Genomic DNA, 20,588 nt, shown 5'->3' on the forward strand with positions numbered 1-20,588 from the left:
TCCCGCCACCCGCAGACGCGAAAACCAATGGATCGAGCAAACGCAGCCGCAGAAGTTGGAATGAGAGATGGAGCGATTTGCTCGCAGTCATGATTGCCCCGAGTCGGTCCAGAGGATTTCTATTTCGCAGTGCCTGGCCCCCTGGGCTTGGGCCCGAGCGCGATGGCGCACTGATACGGCGGCCTAGCGTATCGACTAGGACTGGTCAGTCAATGATCTGTAGATGCCCATTTGGAACCCCGTACCCTGGCTATTCCACAGAGGCGCGTGACAAACGAGGTCTTGCTTCTCAGGTGTCAGGGGTTATGTATAATTCCTTCTTCATCTTTGCCCGACCACCACGGTCACGAATTCAATATTTGTCGCAATCTTTATAATTACCATGAAAAATACGGCTACCTTCACCCCCGATGATATCGCTCGGACCTCTGGTCCTCTGTCAGAAGTAATATCCCCAGAAGAGCGGTCATGTTCTATCACCAGCGACGAAAATCGCTAAGAATGATCCATCATACGTGGAAGCTACTGCGTAATGGATGATGGAAAACAAAGTGGTGTGCGCAGCCACACGGAACTCTCTTACTCTGCTATCTGTTATCACATACACGGAGAAACAGTACTCCACAAAACAATTAAGGAAACTTGCTTCTCATTTGTTCTTCTCAATTGAAACAATCTTCCGTAAACAAGTTGACTAAAGATGATTAAGATCTGTGGCATATCTTTGTGTTCACAGGCAAGTCGGTGGCTACACTTGCCTAGCCAATAGCAGGTTACAAACTTTCCCGACAACGCGAAGGATAAAAACCGTCGAGCAAATTACCTAGAATTTCCTCAGAAATGCAACAAGTCTGCGGCCGGACCCCTGCTATTGTGGGCACGGGTATTGATTGATGGGTGGGGCCGGTTCATGCCCCAGGAGACAATTATGGAAAGCAATCACCGCTGTAACTAACTGTCTAGAACTTGGGGCGGCCTGTTCTTTATAACTGCCTCGGAGCGGCGGGAGTCCACAGGGTGGCCGACCAGAGCCGGCATCAACCAGCGGCGTGGGCGAGTCAAGCAGGTGAGAAGACTTGGCTACTCTTCTGTACCTCTGGCAATGTTCGATCAACCTGACGGTGTACTGTAGTCAAGTACTGTTCCAGGACCGATATATCCTACATACATGTCATTACATCATGGCACCAGTTTTATCTTGGTCTACCACTTTTCTTTCCCTCGTGGTGTTTAAGCGATTTTGTGCATGTTCTGGTATTTGGATGCTACCTTTCTTAGAAAGTGACGGATCTACATATGTACATGCATTTGATTTATCTGGATGGGGAATGGGAAGATCGTTGCCGCCTGTCATCCTCTTCTGAAATACTTGCCAGATAATTACACCACTGCTGGTCCCCCGTGGTTAAAATTGTAGCTAACTATAGTAACCTACTTCAGTTGTTTAGGACGCTCTCTCTTCTGATGCAAACAAGAGGCACGACATTGCCACGCTGGTCTCGACTACTGACCTTTACGGTGCTGAATACGATTTAGTTGCAAAACCAAATCTATAGTTTCTGTAATCTTGGTTGTATATCAGAAACGTTGGCATTTTCCCAATAGCTGTGGTAAAATTGGTGAAAATGCTTGGTATATTTGGCCTTGTTTCAAATAAAGAAAGAGGACTTATTGGTAAATCGCAAGATCATGCATCAGAACTTTTGATTCAAATCCTATCATGGGATTAAATAGAAAGTCTACAACAGTCAATACATATAGAAACAAATGTGTTATTCTTATGGATTCCATCGGGCATTTTAAAAATTGGAATACAACTTGGAATACTTATGACCTTGTCGAGGTCATTGTTGTTTCCTTCTTAGCCTTTTGACATAAACTTGTGAACGTAATCATGATCTAACATACTAATAACGGTAGCACTACGTAAAGAATATACGTTGAACGTATATTATTTACGTACCCTTATCAGTATGTGAGACCATACTTCTGCACGAACTTAAATACACCACGTACAAGTTCTATACCTTTCATGTTACTGGGCTTACCGTAACTGCTGCATGCAATTGAGACACCTCTCTATAAAACTCATTCTCACTTCCATATCTATTACCATATCCTCTCTAATCCATTCCTGAAAGACATTTCCTACATGTTTTCGCACGATGCTACGGTTAGTGCTGTAGTTGACTGTGAGGTATTTGCGAAGCTTTATTGTCATCATCGCATGTTGAATCCATCTGTACCAGGTGACAAATTGCCATGCCTGACATTGATTGCATTGACTTTCATCTGCAAGGACGGACTTCAGGGACAGGGACAGAAGCTGCTGATTCGGGTATCTTCTAGATGTGTGGTAAACGCATATTTTTCTTTGCGGCTCATTATCAAGACTAAAAGGTGTAAGTCGTAAAATCCAATGTAATCCTCCCTTGAACCTTTGTAACACATGCGTAAAGATAAAAACCAAATCACGGTCAGGGCATAGTAATAGGGACTATGATATTATATATTCAATGATACCACAAATGTAACATCAGTGTAATATGTATAAGTTAGCACTAAGGGAAAGGAAAACGCTGACCACTTTACCAATTTTTGTTTAAGAACTGAGAAATTACACCCTTCGAACATCCTCATTGTTAGAACTAAGGACAAAATGAAGGCCCTAATCATATTATTGTAAGTAACATCAATACTTTGGACATAGTAGATATCCCCCCATTACCATCGGATCCCCCCTTAGTTATTCCCAGCAAGAGAGTGCCTGATTGTATTTGACACGTCACATCATGTTGACGCGTTTGTCAGCTAACCGGTTCACTAGAGACACAGGGCCGTTAAGGGCAGGAATTTCGCCGGGAATTGCCGACATGTGTTCGGCAGTGTCGCGGTGACCCGTGCGCCCCCCTGCTGCGCGAAACGATTATCGACTTTGGCGGTGACGATTCTATCCGCTGAGTGATGGCGTTCCTCACCAGGAGGGAAATGACGTCCACATGAGACTGTGTGTGTCCTTGTAATCGTCAGCAAGTTGTGCGCAACGTTTAGCCCATCACGCGGCAGGCGAAATCTCTAGGGCGTCACCCTCTATACGTCCTTATGTTGAATTAGCACAGAACAACGGCAAGGCTGGTGAAAACGAATGTAATGTTCCGTTTAGACTGTAGCATTCTCTTACTGGAAATAGAAAACAAGAAAATCAGACCGACAGATTATTCAGTTTGCTGTAGCCATCCTTTATGTCCAGCAACATCAGACGACCAGACAACTGTCTGAGTGCTGAGAGGGAGCTCTTGTATTTCCCCCAATAAGCAGAAAGTGAGTCGAAGTGGAAGTAATCTTATTTCGTACTTGACGGGACACTAGCTGGTCAGCAGAACATAGTAACAGCTAATAACATGACGCAGTAGCGTGGAACTGACAAGGGGAGAGCTTAAATGCCAACGGGTGGATTAGTTCAATGAGATGTAGACCAGATTCGAAGGCAGATGCCGCTCAAGTTCTCGAGTGAAAAATGTTTCGTGCTGCATGTCTCCATTTTTGAGGTAGATAGGAAATTCATTTCGACAAATTTTAAAGGCAAACTTTTCCAAGTCATGGCCATAGAATGGTTGAGATTCTGAGTTTTCAGCATCCAACAGTGTTGAGTTTGCAAATTACCATAACATGCCAAGCAGTATGTCCATGGTACTGAAATGTCGATGGTTATGTCAAAAGACTTTCCACAACTCTAAAGTACTTGTAATACTTGTAGCTGAACTGAACTGAAGTGTTTTGATGAATTTGGTTTCCGGAATTCTGGTGAGGCGTTATGCGCAAGCCTAACTGTGTATACATGTAGTATAATGTAGTCTGTTTTTATTTCTAATCCAAGTATTCCACTGGTATTTCGTAGGTATTTCTGTAATGTTCCGCGCATGTGTCTCAGATTTTGGACCGTGAGTGTGACAGAAAGATTTACACTAAAAACAATAGGTTCACAGAGCAGAAATGACCTGGAACTGCAAACGCCTTACTAGTTTTAAAGTGCTTTGAACAAATAGTATGGCAGAAATAAGAGTGCTACGCTGGTACTTTTGTTACATAAGGTAAGATCAACACATACCCTTTCACGATTGAAATAATTTTTCATCGCCACACTTGTTTGTATCTGTGACAGAAATGACTTGTTTGAATAGAAAGTGTAAGTAATGTCTCATAAATGTCAATGAAGTAAGTCAGTAGTACGTGTTAGGAAGGGCGAAGGAGGAGGAAGAAGATAGGCTTGCCGCTTGTTAAATATCTTTGGATTTCCTCATATTTATATAGACTATCACGGGCACAATAACTTGTACTTTCTGCCGGCATGCTCAGTGCTTAGGCAAATTGTTGGTCCCTTGTCTATCCTATTACGGCTTGCCTAGCAGCACTTTGCCTGGCAACTCTTTTAACATCTACTAATATGAGTCCCATGTCATCTCTTATCTGATCTTTAAATCTTCCAGGGATATACCTCGTGGTCTCGGGTTGTATAACTCATAGTAATAAAGATATTTGCCTTACTTATGAAATTTTACTTCCTACTTAGAAAGGAAAATAAAAGTTACTAATGCAATGGCAAAGCGAGTTGAGTGTTCGCTTTGCTAACTGTGTGTCACGGGTTTGACTTTTACTTTCTACTCCAAAGGAAGATAGATCTTTATCATTTTGTTACTCGGCAACGCACGTAGCATAACAATAAAAACACATACACATCAGATGGTCGGTACTCCCGCCTGAATGTTAAAAATTCCCCTACAGACAGTTTGCGTACAGCCTGAGGTTCTTCGCTTTAAAGGGTGTAAAGGGAATTTTCCACCCAGCCGCCAGAATTTATCCCGGGGACAAGTCTACCATTGTCTGTAGATCACCAGCGATACACCTTGTACGGACTCCATGGCAGGTTTAATTGACAGGTCTACTTTACGCTATGCTACAGATAAACATAGCAGACGTGATAAAGGACTGAGTATGTCTGTGATGCCAGGATAATAGACGCCTTATGCATTCTTATCAGAAAACATGACGGAACATGTCAGTAGGAAGTTTTCTGACAGTGATTTTAAAGCATCTCTATTGTCTATATATTTCCTTTGTGCACGGAATAAACTCATTTCTTATCTCTTGTTAGTGAGCAGACGTACCTAAACTTTGGCACGATTCCTTCAGTGGTGCTGATAGTTGCTCATGGTACTCGATTCTTTTGGGAATATTTGTCGTTCTTTTTATGGCGACGCTTCAGGAGCGCACCAAACAGATCTATTATGTATTTAGTTCGAAAGAATTCCGTATATCCCAGCTATGCCGGGTTAGTATTTCTGGAATGTTACTCGCACGCGCAGTAGTAACAAACCCAAGATTCCATGGAAGGTCAGATAAGATCTCCCAGGAGGATCTGCCCTCTCCTCCGCTGTGATTGGGTTTCCCGCGGGGTTTAGCAAATTGCCTCCGGCTGCGCCGTGACGAGAACTTCCAAAGTTTTTACTGTTCGCCAGAAACTGTTGTCTTCCCGTCATTGTAAGGTCTTGTAGACAACACGTCATTGTAGGATGTTGTAGATTTTGACTGCTTGCAGGGAGATCAGCTAGCAACGAACTCCTTTTTTTTCTTTTTTTGTATTTTTCTTTTTTTTTGTGATTTTGGGAAAGTCATGCTTATTGCGCTGTGTGGAAAGTATTTCCGTGTGTGAGACAGCCCGTTTCCTAGACCACTCATCTGGCTCTGTTTAAAACTTACCGTCAACAATGCGTTACTTCTCGGGACCAAACACTAATGCTGTCTCTCTGCTAGAGCATTTCTCAGAATGGAACTCCAGGCCTGTCTAAACAATTGTTTGAATCAAGGATTCGAATTCATTAATGAATTAGTGGAAAAGTCAAAATGTCAAATGTCTCTCGGCTGTCCAACAATAAGTAGAATAATTTTAACCATTACCCAGGCGGCCTGACACCTTAGTTGCAGTGTGTCAAAACATAGCTTTAAAATCTTAATCATAAACACCACTTACATATAGCCACCCAATCGTCGCCATGGCAATGCGTTTTATTGCTTTTCTTGTTTCATTATCAGTGGATCTGTGTTGTTGTCCATTTCAGTGGTTGGAGAATTTCATTGTAGTTTTTGGGGTGTTAGATATATGAATGTATTTACAACTTGGTATGATTTTAGCTATAGGTTGTTGCCGCATACGTCTACAAATTAGAGGTGACTTGTAAGATATTTTTCTTTCAAGGATTTTTGTACCACAATACATCGATCCCAACGTATAACCAACCCCGTCCTTGTTGTGATTATGTGCTTCATTATCAGGTGAATCACAATATCATTTCTAGCGCTGATCAATAAATCATTCCTAACGCTTGAAATATTGACAAGATAATCATATCGTTACCGCCGGTGAGTTAACGGATCTCCTGTAATATATCGTTTGATTCTCCTCACCGTCGTTGTATTATTATTTCATTACTTCGCTTGATCAAATTACACAGGACTTGGCGGACTGTAGTCACATGTCTCTCCATTTGTGACCTTTCTTTTCAATTTCATTAACTCGTGGGTTTGAGGAGCTCATCCAAAACGGCTTCACTCGGCAGTTCCTGTGAAACGTCTAACGGCTAGGTCCTGGCGCCAAGATAATCACTCTTTACCTTAATGTAAATTTACGAAATCAGAGATTATCATTTATCTATTGCTCATCAATCATTGCGATAAGGATATATAGACGATATATATAGCTGACTTGAAATTCTAAAAAAGATTCTTTTTTAATATCCACCAAACTGTTGTAAAAAGGTCAAAGAGTACATATATGCGTAAGCGGGATCTGTCTGACAATATTTGGGATCACGGGGATAGAATTGACATATTCTTCAAGGTCATATAACTCTAGCCTTTGCCATCAATCAAAGCCAGAGAGATATTCGTTACTTTACCGAGCCTATTCCATAATATTGCCATAATGTTGAGAGCAATAGCAAATCCTTTATGGAATAGACGCGCTGGATTATCAATAATGCGGCTTCCTTGTCATCTAATGCAATTATTCACGGATTCCTCGCGCTCAATGTAAAGGTCAGCTTCGCTGGAATAAGGAGGCTTTCTCATTACGAGCCGCCGTCGACGCACGTGAGCTTCAAACGCCGAGACCTCCTGGAGAGGGATCTGGAACGTCGCCACGTTAGACCCCACGCCACGTCGCGCGGGGAAGGACGCCCGGGTATCAGAATGCCTTGATAGAATTAGCGCGATGGAATGCAGTCACGTCAGAAAACAAACTCAACATCAGCTTCCAGAAGATGAATGCTGGCAGGAGATGGGAACTTTCATCAGGTTTCGATCTCGCGAAGAGATCCCTCCGCAATTGGCGCGCGAGAGAGATTGGCTGAAATCTTGGTCGATCTAATTGGTTATACAAGCAACAAATGCTCCTTGTTTTCCTAGAATAGAGCGTGGGACGATATTTCTGCCAGCGAGGATCACTGAAAACGCCGACGTGCGCCCGCTGCTGGCCTCAGAGACGACAGGGGAGGTTGTCGAGAAGTTGTCGACCCTGACGCTGGGAGCTGGCAATCCGTCAGGAGGCGTGTATGCACCAGCTGTGACAAGTCTCAAACTGTAAGTGAAACTCCATTCCCGTCTACTTCAGATGAACAGAATCGGCCTTACCGAATTTTTCGTCTCTTTCTGACGACAATGCCGTTTGGGAGGCTCGCGGTTCCGGCTTTTCTCGTATATCAGCGCTTCGTTGGTAATTGCGGTTGTGTTTCAAAGGGACGGTTAGGGGCAGGGGGAATTGGGAAAGGTGCGGACGAGCATCAAGGGAAGCGGTAAAGGCGGGACGCCGGAAGAGCGCGCGTGGGGGGATCGTCTGCCGATCGATCTCCGACCGGCAGCCCGTGTCTTTTCCATTTATTCACCTACCCAGGCTTGACGCGAGCATCTGTCCCGGCGTGTATGTTTTAACTGAGAACGGCTGGGGCGAGCAAATTCTGCGGGAAATTGGCGATCTTTGAAACACTGATTAGAATCGATGGAGTGGCCGATGAAAGGGAAAGCTGGAGATCGAACTAAGAAGGCTATACATAGAGAATGACTTACGGCGTACTTTGTACCTGATGGGCATCAAATCTGAAAAGCCAGGAGGAAAAACGGCAGCTGAAATACACCACGTCACGCTTTTAATTCGTAATCAAGTGTTGATAACCTCAATTTCTAGCGCGCCCGCGTCTAGCCGTTCCATCTTCATTACTGCCTCAAACAGATGATTACCGAAAAATAGTTATACATGATCGCCTATTCATTCCCATGTACCGCCGGCTTCTGTCGCGCACTTCGAAAAGATTATGACTAAAAGACTATATTGGCTATTGCCCTTAAGTGATCACATTGTATTTGAATAAGATAGATCCTATAATGTGTAGTAAAAAGATGCCCCCCTCTAAGCTGTAATCCATGATCTTGACGTATTGGAAATCCCAACGTTTGGAATTGAACGGGACATTCCCATTTGATCTTCATTTCTTTGATCTTTAAATGGGCGACCTTTCATCCCCTAGAGAGGGTTGTGATGAAGCTACACGCCCGAGCTGAGGACGCACGCCGCCAGCCATTAGCGCTCATGTGGGAAACAAGCTGTTAGATTCCCTTCTCCATCCCGACGGCTCTAATTCCGGGGCACGATCTCTTTAGAAGCTGAGCCTAACTAACCTATTAGTGGTGGTAAAGGTAAGAATACCATTACTGAAATTGATTTTCGGCCTGTTTTCCTGGCTTTTTACTTCTTTTGTTACTTATTTCTTACTTTCTGATGGCTTTTAATGCGAGTTATTACTTCCACTACGCTCTCTGATAAGTCAGTCTCGTTTTTTTGTTCTTCCTTTCTCTCTCCTTTGTTTCTTTCTTTTCATCTATCTATTTTTCTTTTCTTTCGTGCTCTTTTTTTCGTCTAGGGGTTAAGCATCTTGACTTGATATTCATAGTAACGCAGAATACTGACGCGTAAACCGTCAAATCAAACACACCTGTACCCGGAAACACGTTTCTTTGGAAGTCTGTGCATGCATTCATGGAACGATTTAAACGTAATCAATGGACAAGGTACAATTTAAGCATAGATTCTTGCAAACTCATCACACTTTAAAGCGGGAGTCTGATATTGAGAGGAGCTTGTATTCTGAATCTTTTATATAATGCACTAAATTGTTCTAAACAAATGTATACAATGTCCCTACATATATGCTATTGTGTCCGTGCTGTTAGCTAGACAGTGGAACGCTGAAATCACTCATATCTATTTGTATTTTCCGTATTTGTCTTAGCGTCGTGAAACTAAAAGAAGTGCCTGACTCGCATGCAGATGGAAACATGTGGAAATAACAGAATAACTCGAGGAAAATGTCCTGGTGTTTTACGTAAATGTGGGAATTCTTACAGACACTGACGTTTGACCTAGAAACGTCAACTGCCTAAGCATGGCACAACTGGGACACTTAGCTGACCTCGAAATGAAAAATTAGAGATAATAGAATAACGCGACGAAAATGTCTGGCTGTTTTCTAGGTTCGCAAAGGCCACTCTGGTGATCTTCCCGCTTTGTATTCCGTCCTGTGTTCTCGGGCTGTTCCCCTAATAGGATTTTCTTGTCTCTGGTCGGGGAAAAGGGGTGTAATGGACCAAGAGACTGGCAATGAAGAAATGCCACAGTACCTGTTCCAGCATCGCAGAATAACGATGTAAACCGCCATCGTACCACATATTTATCATTCATCTCAAAATCTTCAACACACAAAGTTTGGGGATTAAATGTAGGGAAGGCGTACATATTTGTTTTATCCTTCAACGCTTTTAAGTTCATTGTATTGCAATAGCTGTAAGAGGGCTTTGCAAACTGACAGGCGTATATTTCAGTCATTAAGCGTCTTAGTTTCCAGCGTATGTTGGGGTGTTTTGACTTCTGTTTTCCAAGTCTGATCCTGAAAGACTCGTAGGAAAAGCATGCCATGTTAGATAGATTGACTTTAAAGTAGCAAACATTAATCAAATCTCGGCTTAATCACCCTCGCTGCGTTAGAATGCTCCTTCCTCGCGATATTCCCCGTAGTGTTTTCCGCAGACCTCATGGTGTGCTTCCTTCATGAGCGCAGAGAGAGGCGTAACTACAATCATCGTTCACAGAACAGTCCCCGCATGGGTCCTGGCACTAAGCCAAGAATTGGTCTCCTCCTAAGGATCGATTCCCTCTGCCTAAGTTGTAGTATACGGTGGATTTAATTCACCAGAGAAATTTAATATCGGTCGGGAAAAAGGTCGGTAAATAAGGAGATGATAACGAAGGTGGAATAGTTGAACGCTACGACTGCTTTCGATCAAACGAGAGTCGTGGTCGTGACGGCGTCGATCATCGGTGACAAGCGACCGTCAGGGGCGGAGGCAGGTAGGACGGTGGGCCGGGCAGACGGGCGGGGAGGAGGGGGTGGATGTACCGTGGTGCCACGTGGGGGATTGAACGGGGAATAGGTGTGTTCTTCGCGTTTTTCAATATCCTAGACAATGCCTGGCGTAATGTTTGGATGTGACACTTTGAAATAAGTCTAAGATTATCTTTTGGCGCCTTGTGCATTGTTATTGTTACAGCTATATATATATATATCAGAAATGGCGCAGCCTGGCTGTTAAAATGCGACTGTCTCTATACTCTCCAGTACAGTAGACACCCGTACCTAACGTTCTTACCAACCTGCTCTATTCTTAGACATGATAAGCTTGTTATACAAACCTGTGTGCCGAGCATCAAAATAACAACACAATGAGGACATTGTGTATGTTCATGTTTATATGTATGATATCATTTTCTTACAGCTATTCATCATTTGTACATGGGCATCTATTTTGCGCTCAATTACTTCTGCTTAACATATGTTTTTGCGATGCAGTGTTGTTTGCCGGGTAGATGGTCCTATTTTACAGGCGTTTCTTGTTTTTCTTTCATCTGTTAGTGCGTTTGTTCATTCAGTAAGAGCTTTCTTTCAAGCTGAAGCATTTTAATCATACAGGATAAATTCTGTATCTATTTAAGATACCAATCTGGTAAAGATATGGAAGATATTTCTTACTCCCTGTTTCTTGTTATATCTTGTTTCACTCAATGTTCGTGTCTCTAAATCCGTGTCACCTCACCTCACATCAGAAGCAGACGCACCTTGACGGGCTTTACCTACATTTTGTATCAGCCTAATTTGGACGGTATGATTCTGCACGTCATAGCGGACTTGTCCGGGAATGTGGCCAGTGAGCTGAGAGGAGCACATCGCGCCCTCTGGGCACAGTTAAAAGCCTCATTTGTGACAATTTTCTGGCGCGTTAGTCGACCAATCCAAACCTAAACCCGCACGCCTTAGTCGAACAGCGGTTGTCATTGATCAAACTGCCAACAATGAATAGCAGAGCACCACGCGAGAAACCATATATTTCCTACCCACTAATTTCGGCCGGGAATCCGAGTGGTAAGGCTCTGTTAGTATTAAGTATTGACAGCTAGCTGAGCTGTGTACTCCATCATTGACAACTGTGCCAAGCCGGTAATTTACAGCGGCCCAAATATTTGGAATTCTCGTTTTTTAACGACATCCATTTTCCGCGTGAAAAAAATGAGGTCAACGAGGCAATCTCAGAACTTTGCGCTGACGGAAAACAAATAGGATTCCCGCCATTATCACAGGCTGTATTACAGGCGCTAATCAGCCTCTTTACAACACCCCTGAATGAGACGAATCTTCGCACTCCAATTTAAAGGCCAGCTTCCCTTTAAACGCGAAATTGCCAATCTAGTAAAAATGGTTGTGCACGTCCACTTGACCTATTGGTTCAATCTGCCACTCTCTTTGTTGTCTTTGTGGAGGCAATTAAAGTCTTGGCGATCGAATTGTATGAGAAATTGCCCCCTTCGCCGAGCTCTGATAGGTAGCCCGAGATGAACTGAGCGATGAGAGTTGTCTGACCTTTGAAAAGTTTCTAACCTTTGAGGAAAAGTGTTTAGAGAGAGAGAGGACGCCATGACAGCCGATAGCGGTACGTGGAAAAGTACACGCACTGAGATTGATCTCCAAACTTTCGGGGTCTTCAATCTTGCTATGTAAATAGTTAATGCCGATGGTAATATCGCACTACCTTTATTAGGGACGAACCAGTAACGACTAAAGGGGTGATAACGAAATGATATTTATATGAAATCTGTCTTAAAAAAAGGAAAAGCAAAAATATTTCTTGTATAAATCCTGAAATCTGATTAAAGGATAGCATTAAAAGATGCCTGTGAACGGTTGATTAGAAGATGGCTAGCACCCGTACCTTGGCCTGACATTATTAATTGCTCCAGGTTATCGTTCTGACACAGAATAACGTGATGTGTAAACCTATGATTATTGGTTGTTGTTGTTCTCCTTGTAGTGCCTTGTGGCAGATAAGGCAGCAAGTTTCCTAGCTGTTTCTGTAGCATGGACAGGGTATATTTTCACAGGGTGGGCTTGCTATAGCCATTTCCCTTTAACCTGCTCGAGCCATCTCTTCGAACATGGGATCCCCATTTCACGTCCCTTTCGTGAGACGGGTGCAGCTCCAACCGAGATGAACTGTACCAAGATATGAACCGGACTGACACTATTTTGCTTGTTGTTGTTTTTTTTAATTTTGCTTGCCGAATGCGGTGCTAATTTCTGGCCACGATTTTCTTTCATATTCATGATAAAAGTTTAAACGTCGTAAAGACAGAAGCGTTATCTTTTTGCTTGATATACATATTACATGTATGTATTTCAGCACAAGCTTGATGGAAACACTGACAATACTTCAGCATCATGGAATGAGTTGGCAGTTCCGATGGGTGTTCATTCTTTGATCTGTGCGGAAGTCCCTCCACATCAATAATACACTCGGTTTGCTGCCTGTTTCAGCTGTTGAGACTCTAATCACGCATAATTCATACAAAATACTACAGTCACAGCCTTAACTAGTGTTTTTGTAGTTCTCTTGATACACAATAGATCCACACTATTCGTTCACAGACTGCCATATTGTAATAATCATTCTAAAACAACCACTTGGTTATTCACCGGTATATCTACAAACTATGATTCAACCATCGGTCAATCAATTCTCTACATGCGCTTTTATCATTGTTTCATTCCATCAATAATCCTATATAGCTTGCCGTTATCTTACTTGTAAGTTACATGTGAAACAAGTAATGTAAATCAATATGCTAGTGTATGGCGCGCTAGATACGACAATGGTGGGAGGGGGGATCATAATTCATATTACATGTAGTGCTTTCTTCCATTGTGAGCAGACACTTCCAGAGGACCCAAAGATGTTGCCTCAAAGCTGTAATGCACTCACGTAGATGTTTCTAAGATGGTACAAACATTCCATAATTGATGACAACCTCGACAGACGACGCGCTGCGATTGTCGTAGTTCAGCGGTGTGTGTTTTCGATTGACAACCTTGCTCCGCCCACCCCCTGAGTTGACGTCTTTCTAATAGCAACTAGACTCCTCAGAGAAGCAGTGTCAGTCGCAGCCAGTCTTGCCAACATTACGCAGCGCATTAAATCATTTCCGAGAAAGAGCGAAGGTGACTTTCGTAGTTTAAGGAACATCTGGGTTCCGCCTCCCCAACGTTGCTTGGTAGCATGTGCCCTCCTGTGACGAAACTATATTAACACAATCGTTGATGAAGCAGTGATAAACGTGGAGTTTAATTTCTGAGATGTTGCCCAACAATTCTTTATAAGCTATTTACTTGACATCCGTCTTTAGGCTATACTTTAAGGATCTAGAATAGAGAGCTTGTCAATAGACTCGTAATGGCGTTTGTACCCTGTTAGTGATTGCTCTGGACTCACCACCATAAAAACCATCGGCCCACATTCAACCTCTATCTATTGTCACATCTTGAATGATATTTTCAAAATAAGACACTTGTGATCATTAAACAATAAAATGCGACTGATCAAGCTTCATTTTTTACGATATGATGTCTAAATTATTTATAGGCAGATTCTCGGAACAGCGAAGCCGACGTTTCGACATACGGTCCGTTATAACGAGAAAGCTTTTACGTACGTCCTTGATTATATACATACGAAACTTCGACTGTACATTCACATGATCAATCTCTATTACGCTCCAACAATCTGCAATCAATAGACTAGGGGAGACCTCTGTCAACTGTTTCACTCCCTTTATACTTACCTATTCATGCAAAAAGGAATTGGCGTAATTGTTTAGATGAGAACTTTCTATGCATACAAAGTGCTTGCAATTCGATCAGACAGAGCGAGTCGTTTGTGCCTCAACAACCGATTGCGTTTGTGGTTCTAACGAGACCTAATTACGGCCTGGTGCCCTAAGGTTGCAGGGTGAGTCGGCCAGGCCGCGCCATATGATGTGTTATGTCTTGACCTGTGATCCTGAGAGATCGATGAAGCTTGATGTGTGTGTAAAGGGTAATTAATAGAGGTTGCGAACGGGCGTGGCAGGTGCGAAGGTTTTACAAGCCAGGCCCAGACCACTTCTAATGGGAATAAATCACTAGAGTTTACAAGAGGGTAAAGGCTTGTGAGAAATGTTAAATTTTGTTTTCCGTTCATTCTCGTAACAGAACAGCTTAAGCACTGACCAGTAAAACATAAGCAGGCGTAAAATATGTTGTAAAAATGCTCTTCAAATATGAAGCGTACATTGTAAATAGCCCATTAAAACGAGCAGATACGAGTTTAGCGTTGGAAAATGACTGCATCTTTTTTTTATTTTCTACATATTTGTTTCCGGCGCTGAGGTTTGGCGCTGGGATTTTTTTCCTATCCACCAAAGCTTTTCTAATTGGACAGGGCTTAAATATGATACATTTTCCGTTGATTAGGAAGTAGAATGATGAATAATTCTCTCTGTCTCTCTATTGACAGTGATGTATTACCATACCACCACAATGATATAGGTAATCGTTTATAGATACAACATAGCAAAACAGAATTTGGCAGCATTTTCATCTTCGATGTGGGCTGTCTTTAGAGGCCTTTATCTTGCGTGTATAGGACTTCTTAGTTTTCATTAATACTCGAGTACCAATGAGAAAAGTGTGATCGAAGGCCACATACTTTTATTACACAACCCTTCCAAGAACCGAGCTTTTGGGATCTTATACAAGCGAGCTCTTTTCACAGCAATTGTTGCAATGCTTTCACCGAACAACGAAAGGGAACAAAGAGAGAAACATTCCATTCCTCCCAATGATGATACAATGTATTGGTCTTTGATATAACTTTGACAGAAGTCTATATGACTCATTTACTGACCCCTTCCATTAGTCATTTGGTCTTGGTGGTACCGTCTTGTGCCAGAGAACACGATTGTACAAGCGGTAAAGCCCCTATCTCACTGGACCCATGGCGCGTTGGCGACCTCGCTGCGTCCTCAGCGTGCTCAACGAATTTCAGCGATAAAAAGCAAATATCTTAAAGCTCTGTGTGTTTTGTTGTCTTTTTAGTCACAGCTGTACGTTTGGCATGACATGCCCACTATAAATCTAAGGGTAACACAACCCAGTTACGGACGCAGCAACGCCGCCAACGTGCCGCGGGTCCAGTGAGAAAGGGTCTGTAGGCGGGGGACAGCGCTCAGTCTCTGTCCTTGGTGCTGAAAGACGTGGTGATGTTTGATCAATGGTGCGGCAGTTCCACAGTCTCAAACCGCAGACTAGCGTCAGACGGGTGAGGACAAAGAGGTCCTTATCTTCTAATGGTAAAACGGACCGGATATATGGACTGAATTTTAAACACCTTTCTACTGCTAGTGTATTACCTCAAGCATATTTTGATAGGTGTTTGATAATGGTAAACAAAAGAGATGGTGTGTTTAAAGGTAACAACTTGATCTTTCTACATCTACTTTGGGGGGGGGGCTCACATTTTTCTTCATTTTTCTCCTATTTCTCCTCAAAGTAGGGCTTATGAATTTTAATAAAACACGTTTCTAGATATACTGAGAAAGATAGATCAAAATGTCAAAACTTTGTACAATGCTTGTTTTGGTGTTTGTGTGCTTGTGTTTTCAATGCATTCAATCATTTTGGTAGTCAGAATCGGAACGCGAAGTTCTTGTTTTTTTTCCAATACAGTGAACTTCCACTTCTCTGCGCGTGACTTTAAAAGTTGGAGAGCCTTTCTCTTCTTATCTCTCCTGGTGAAGTCGGAGAGAATGCGGGGTCACGAGGGGTCCTCCCGAGCTGGAAATAGTTTTCACAAAGAGATATCCAATATAGATTAACGAGAAACCCCTTGAAATGATCCCTTAAGTTGGATAACGGTCAGAGGTCACGTAATGGAGTGGGGGTCCCTTAGAGAACTCAAACCTGATGCTACTGCCTATTACGGAGATTTGGTTGGAGACTTTCTTTTCGATTTTGATTTATGTGTGTATTGGGTATCATGCCACAGCCTCAGCGAGCATCCATCACGTGTGCAGTGGTAGAGTGGAGGTAAAGCTTCCAGGGACCTCGGGCCGGGTACGTGAGCTGTGAGAGAGAAGACCTGGACAGATTTGGGGCAAGGCAAACGCATCTGCTTGTTATTGAGAAGAAGTAGAGGGGAAGGCGTAGGGCAAAACATGGCAGAGGATCGTCTGAAAACTTGATTAACGGCCCTGCTTTGCGAGCCATGCGAGACGCCATCCGTTTAATCGAAAATTAGCCCGTAATTCGATGCACGCCAGATTCTTTGGAGAGGATATCCTGCCGCCTTCTGGTTGATTCGATCGGTGATGGGATCCGACATTGAGCGCCTTTTTTATAGTCCGGTCCTTGGGCGATCAATTGAAGTGATTCCCTCACGTTAATAAGGTACGAGGTACGCCGGATTTGCTCGCGATCTCTTCGGAGGGTCTGGCGGGTCAGAGGCGATTGATGAAACACTTCATATCCAGCATTGATCGGGCGGACTATATAGGGCTGCCGGCCAACTCTTTGATGCTCGCCGCTGTGCCCGGGCTAAATTAGCAGCTGTGATGACCCGTACACCGGCTTTTCTCCAACACGGCACGGCCGGAGGCGAAGTAGGCAGGCGCAGTAACTCTCAGCTAATTGCCTCTTACTAACAACGATAAATAAAGCACTTTAGTTATCAGGGGAATGGGAAACAAATTGACACGTACAAGAGTGAGGATCATCCAGAGAAACTCCATCCATTTTTACTTCATTTCAATGAAGTTCATTAGTCAGAAACATTGTTGAATAAACGTTACGAAGTTCACTATTTTTTTTCATCACATGTACCCTTGAGTATTTTTTATCACGTGTACAAAGCTTAAGTCAAACATCTATCGCTCGCATGGTTACAGCAGATCCCTAAGAGCGTTTCAATAAGCTAAGTTTTATCATGGCATTCACTCGTCTCTGTCGCCTCGGCAGTCCCCATGTATAACACACTACATGCTTATTGCTTCATTTCTCTATTGGGAAATAAGCGCGTATCTCTTCCAAGGGGTACGGCGATTCAGTCTACCCTGAGCGGGTCGAGTCGTCACACTGTAGCAATGATATATTGTGCGCAACTGACTTAGATTTAAGAAAAAGCACCCTAGCCACAGCAGCAAGTACTTTACATGCCAATAATATTGTCATCGTGTGATCAAATGTTAGCTGCGATCGAAGTCTTTGATACAGAGAATGATCTTATATGTAGGAAGACATGATATGCTTGATTTAGGGGGAGATTTTACTCATAGAAGCGTTTCCTGTGCAGATATATTGAACTGGGTTCTTTGAGGAAGACAAATGGCATGATGACGTTTGCTCAGCCGGATGTATTGCCTTCTTTTCTCGTAGGTCGTTCATCAAGCCAGCGAAGGGACGACAGGAAGAAGAATGCCTCTGCGGTCAAGTATGAAGATTGTTCATTGGATTTTCGGCGTGCTGCTGGGCCTGATCCAGGCACCTTGTCTGCCCCTCGAAAACACAGCAAGAAGCCTCCAGCTCACCCCGATTCATCAGTCTCGCGTGGCTGCGCGAGTGTTGGCGGACAGAAGTACAAGGATAGTGTACGAGAGGTACGTTCACGTGACCAGCGCTAACGTGAGTCTCGTGAAGTCTCCACTGGAACTTGACGAGACTTTGCCCGTTCGGCATCGCTACGCACGATCCTTCGGCGACCAGACTCAGGCAGACGGCGTGCGCGGCAAGGGCAGGCTGCAGAATTTACACGTCGTCAGCTGTCAGATGGACGTGGCCTGTGACCCCGATGACCCGGGAGGTCACTGCACATGCCCAAAGGACCTGGAGACCTTCGGAGAAGCCAAGTGCATCATACCCAAGGCTAGGATCAGCCACATATCAATGTCAAACTCGGGACCCGTAAAAATCTTCTGCGTGGGGGTGACCTTGAACTCAGAAGAGTCGGACATAATCTACGACATGCACACGAGATGTAAATATTTGGGTGGAAACAATGTAAAATACCGAGTTTACATCACAAAAACTGTGGAGACCAGTGATACCAATGAAGACAAAGTTAAATATCGAGCTTGTCTAGAACCCGTAGACGATCGTTGATGTTGTCGTACCCAATGGCACGGCCATGTTCGTCCCAACATTGCACTCAACCAAATGCATTTGAACACTTAAGGGATAATAAGTATCAAAATATGTGGAGCAAAGCAGTAGAAAAGACTCTTTACGCCGTTGGAAACCTTTTGTGTCGTCTGAAACAGATCTCACCACAGACGAGAAAGCACTCTCTTTCAGCCTAAAGACACAACATGTACGGTGTAGCTATTGAATACACTTTTGTAAGCAAGCCAAGCTTTTCCCCAAGCTTTCGGTGACAACTCTCGGTGGCTCTAAATTGTTTTCATGGCCTCAGTTTAGAGAACAATGCCAGTCTTTGCTGTTTGACCTACTAGATGCGTTGTTTTGAAAGAATCGAAATCCAACTTAAAAGTTTTACGTTTCAACACACTGTAATAGCTAGAGTTCTTGATTATTTTCCTTTGCTGATTTTGACAACATTTCAAGAACAACGCAAGAAAACAGTTACTTTAGCAACTGTATAGATTTTGGAAACGGCCAAACGTTTCAGGTAGCATCCACTACCTTTCGTCAGTGTTTCGAGAACAACATTTTACAAACCACATTTTGAACAAACCCAAACTTCTTCAACTTTCATGATTCTGATGACCTGAAGAAAATAACAAATCGTCGTTCCGATAATCTGAAATCTTGAATGCGTAAAACACAAGTTTATTATTGTTCAAAATTATCCCATGTGACTCTAGAAATTCCAAAATGCTGCCTTTTAACAACAATATGCTAACATGGCTAAATATCAGGGTCTTCATACGGCTCACCCCGCCAATAATACGGCTGAAGTACAGAAGCTGTGTACAAAGCAAAGTCCGTGGAGACGCTTCTATATTGTATGTATGTATGTATGTAACGTCACGTACTTATGTACAGCTTTGAACGTCATGGTGATTTCTTTTATGATCTCCTTAGAGTGTGCAAATGTAGCTTCATGCTGTTTATCGGTCTATGTAACATGTACAGCTGAGAACACAATATCGGACCAAAGCCTGCTACGCATACTTTGTCCTTGGATTAAGTTTCAACTCCATTTCTTAGTCTTGGTAATCAGTATGCATTGGTACTGCAAAGTAAAGCTACATGAGGTACTAAGAAGATTTGATGCTACAAAACGTTTTTGTGTATGTATTTGTTTATTTGTATATATCCTGTTATTTCTAGGCGGGTCTTCTTCTCAACATCTCGGTTCCATAAATGTGAGATGTACTATTATAGTACAGTAAATGTAATGAATCATTTCATTGGTTTTGTTACGGTATTCGGAAGGATGCGACTTCATCTGAGGTACAGAGTGAAAAGAATTTGCGAATTTTGTCATAGAAAGATTTGCCAATCTGCCAACATCTTCAGAAATGCTGTACACATGCTATATAATGCTCTTGTGTATGTGCTCTACATGATGCGCAATACAAATAAACGCACGTTACCAGTACAAATCTTACTATTTACTGACTCATCTTTGTGTTGTATTTGCTTGACAAATGAACCAGACTTAAGTTTCTTTTAATGACGTAACCGGGAAGTAATAGCCTGGATAAAAATGATATACCCTTGAATAAACTTTAAAAGAATACTAGTTGAAATAGCGAATAGCTAGTTGAAATTCTGTGCTTGCTCAAAACAATAATGCTCAAAAGAATAAGGAATATTATTTTGAATCTTTCTAAACGGCTACTCCTATGTGTTGCTATTTCAAATAAACTATCTAAACAGACAAACCAAAAAATGAATACAGCTGCGCGGCGGAAGAATTAAGATCAGAAAACTTCAAACGCTCTTGAGTGAACATAATTATGTAAAGTATACCCTTAGAAACTCAATGTATCTAAATTGTACCGAGCGTAATGGAAAAACATTGCAATCTTTCACGTTGAGAATGCAACTTTATAAGCCACCAAGGGGTCGTAGCGCACATAATGAGTGTTCCTCATATGAGAA

The 20,588-nt window shown here is 42.7% G+C and overlaps 1 protein-coding gene across 1 annotated transcript; it reads left to right on the forward strand.

Annotated features, from left to right (window-relative positions):
* Positions 1-1,008: 1,008 nt before the first annotated feature.
* LOC136443959 (uncharacterized) lies at positions 1,009-20,091 on the forward strand. The gene is made up of 2 exons (XM_066441340.1): positions 1,009-1,066; positions 17,898-20,091. Exon 2 carries the CDS (start codon positions 17,937-17,939, stop codon positions 18,618-18,620), a length of 684 nt encoding a protein of 227 aa, XP_066297437.1. The 5' UTR covers positions 1,009-1,066; positions 17,898-17,936; the 3' UTR covers positions 18,621-20,091.
* The last annotated feature ends 497 nt before the right edge of the window (positions 20,092-20,588 follow it).

Source organism: Branchiostoma lanceolatum, chromosome 10 (assembly GCF_035083965.1).
Source record: "Branchiostoma lanceolatum isolate klBraLanc5 chromosome 10, klBraLanc5.hap2, whole genome shotgun sequence".
Classification (NCBI taxonomy): Eukaryota; Metazoa; Chordata; class Leptocardii; order Amphioxiformes; family Branchiostomatidae; genus Branchiostoma; species Branchiostoma lanceolatum.

Bases quoted from the DNA above. Each gene is read 5' to 3' on its own strand.
- LOC136443959 (XM_066441340.1), top strand. From the start codon at position 17,937: ATGCCTCTGCGGTCAAGTATGAAGATTGTTCATTGGATTTTCGGCGTG.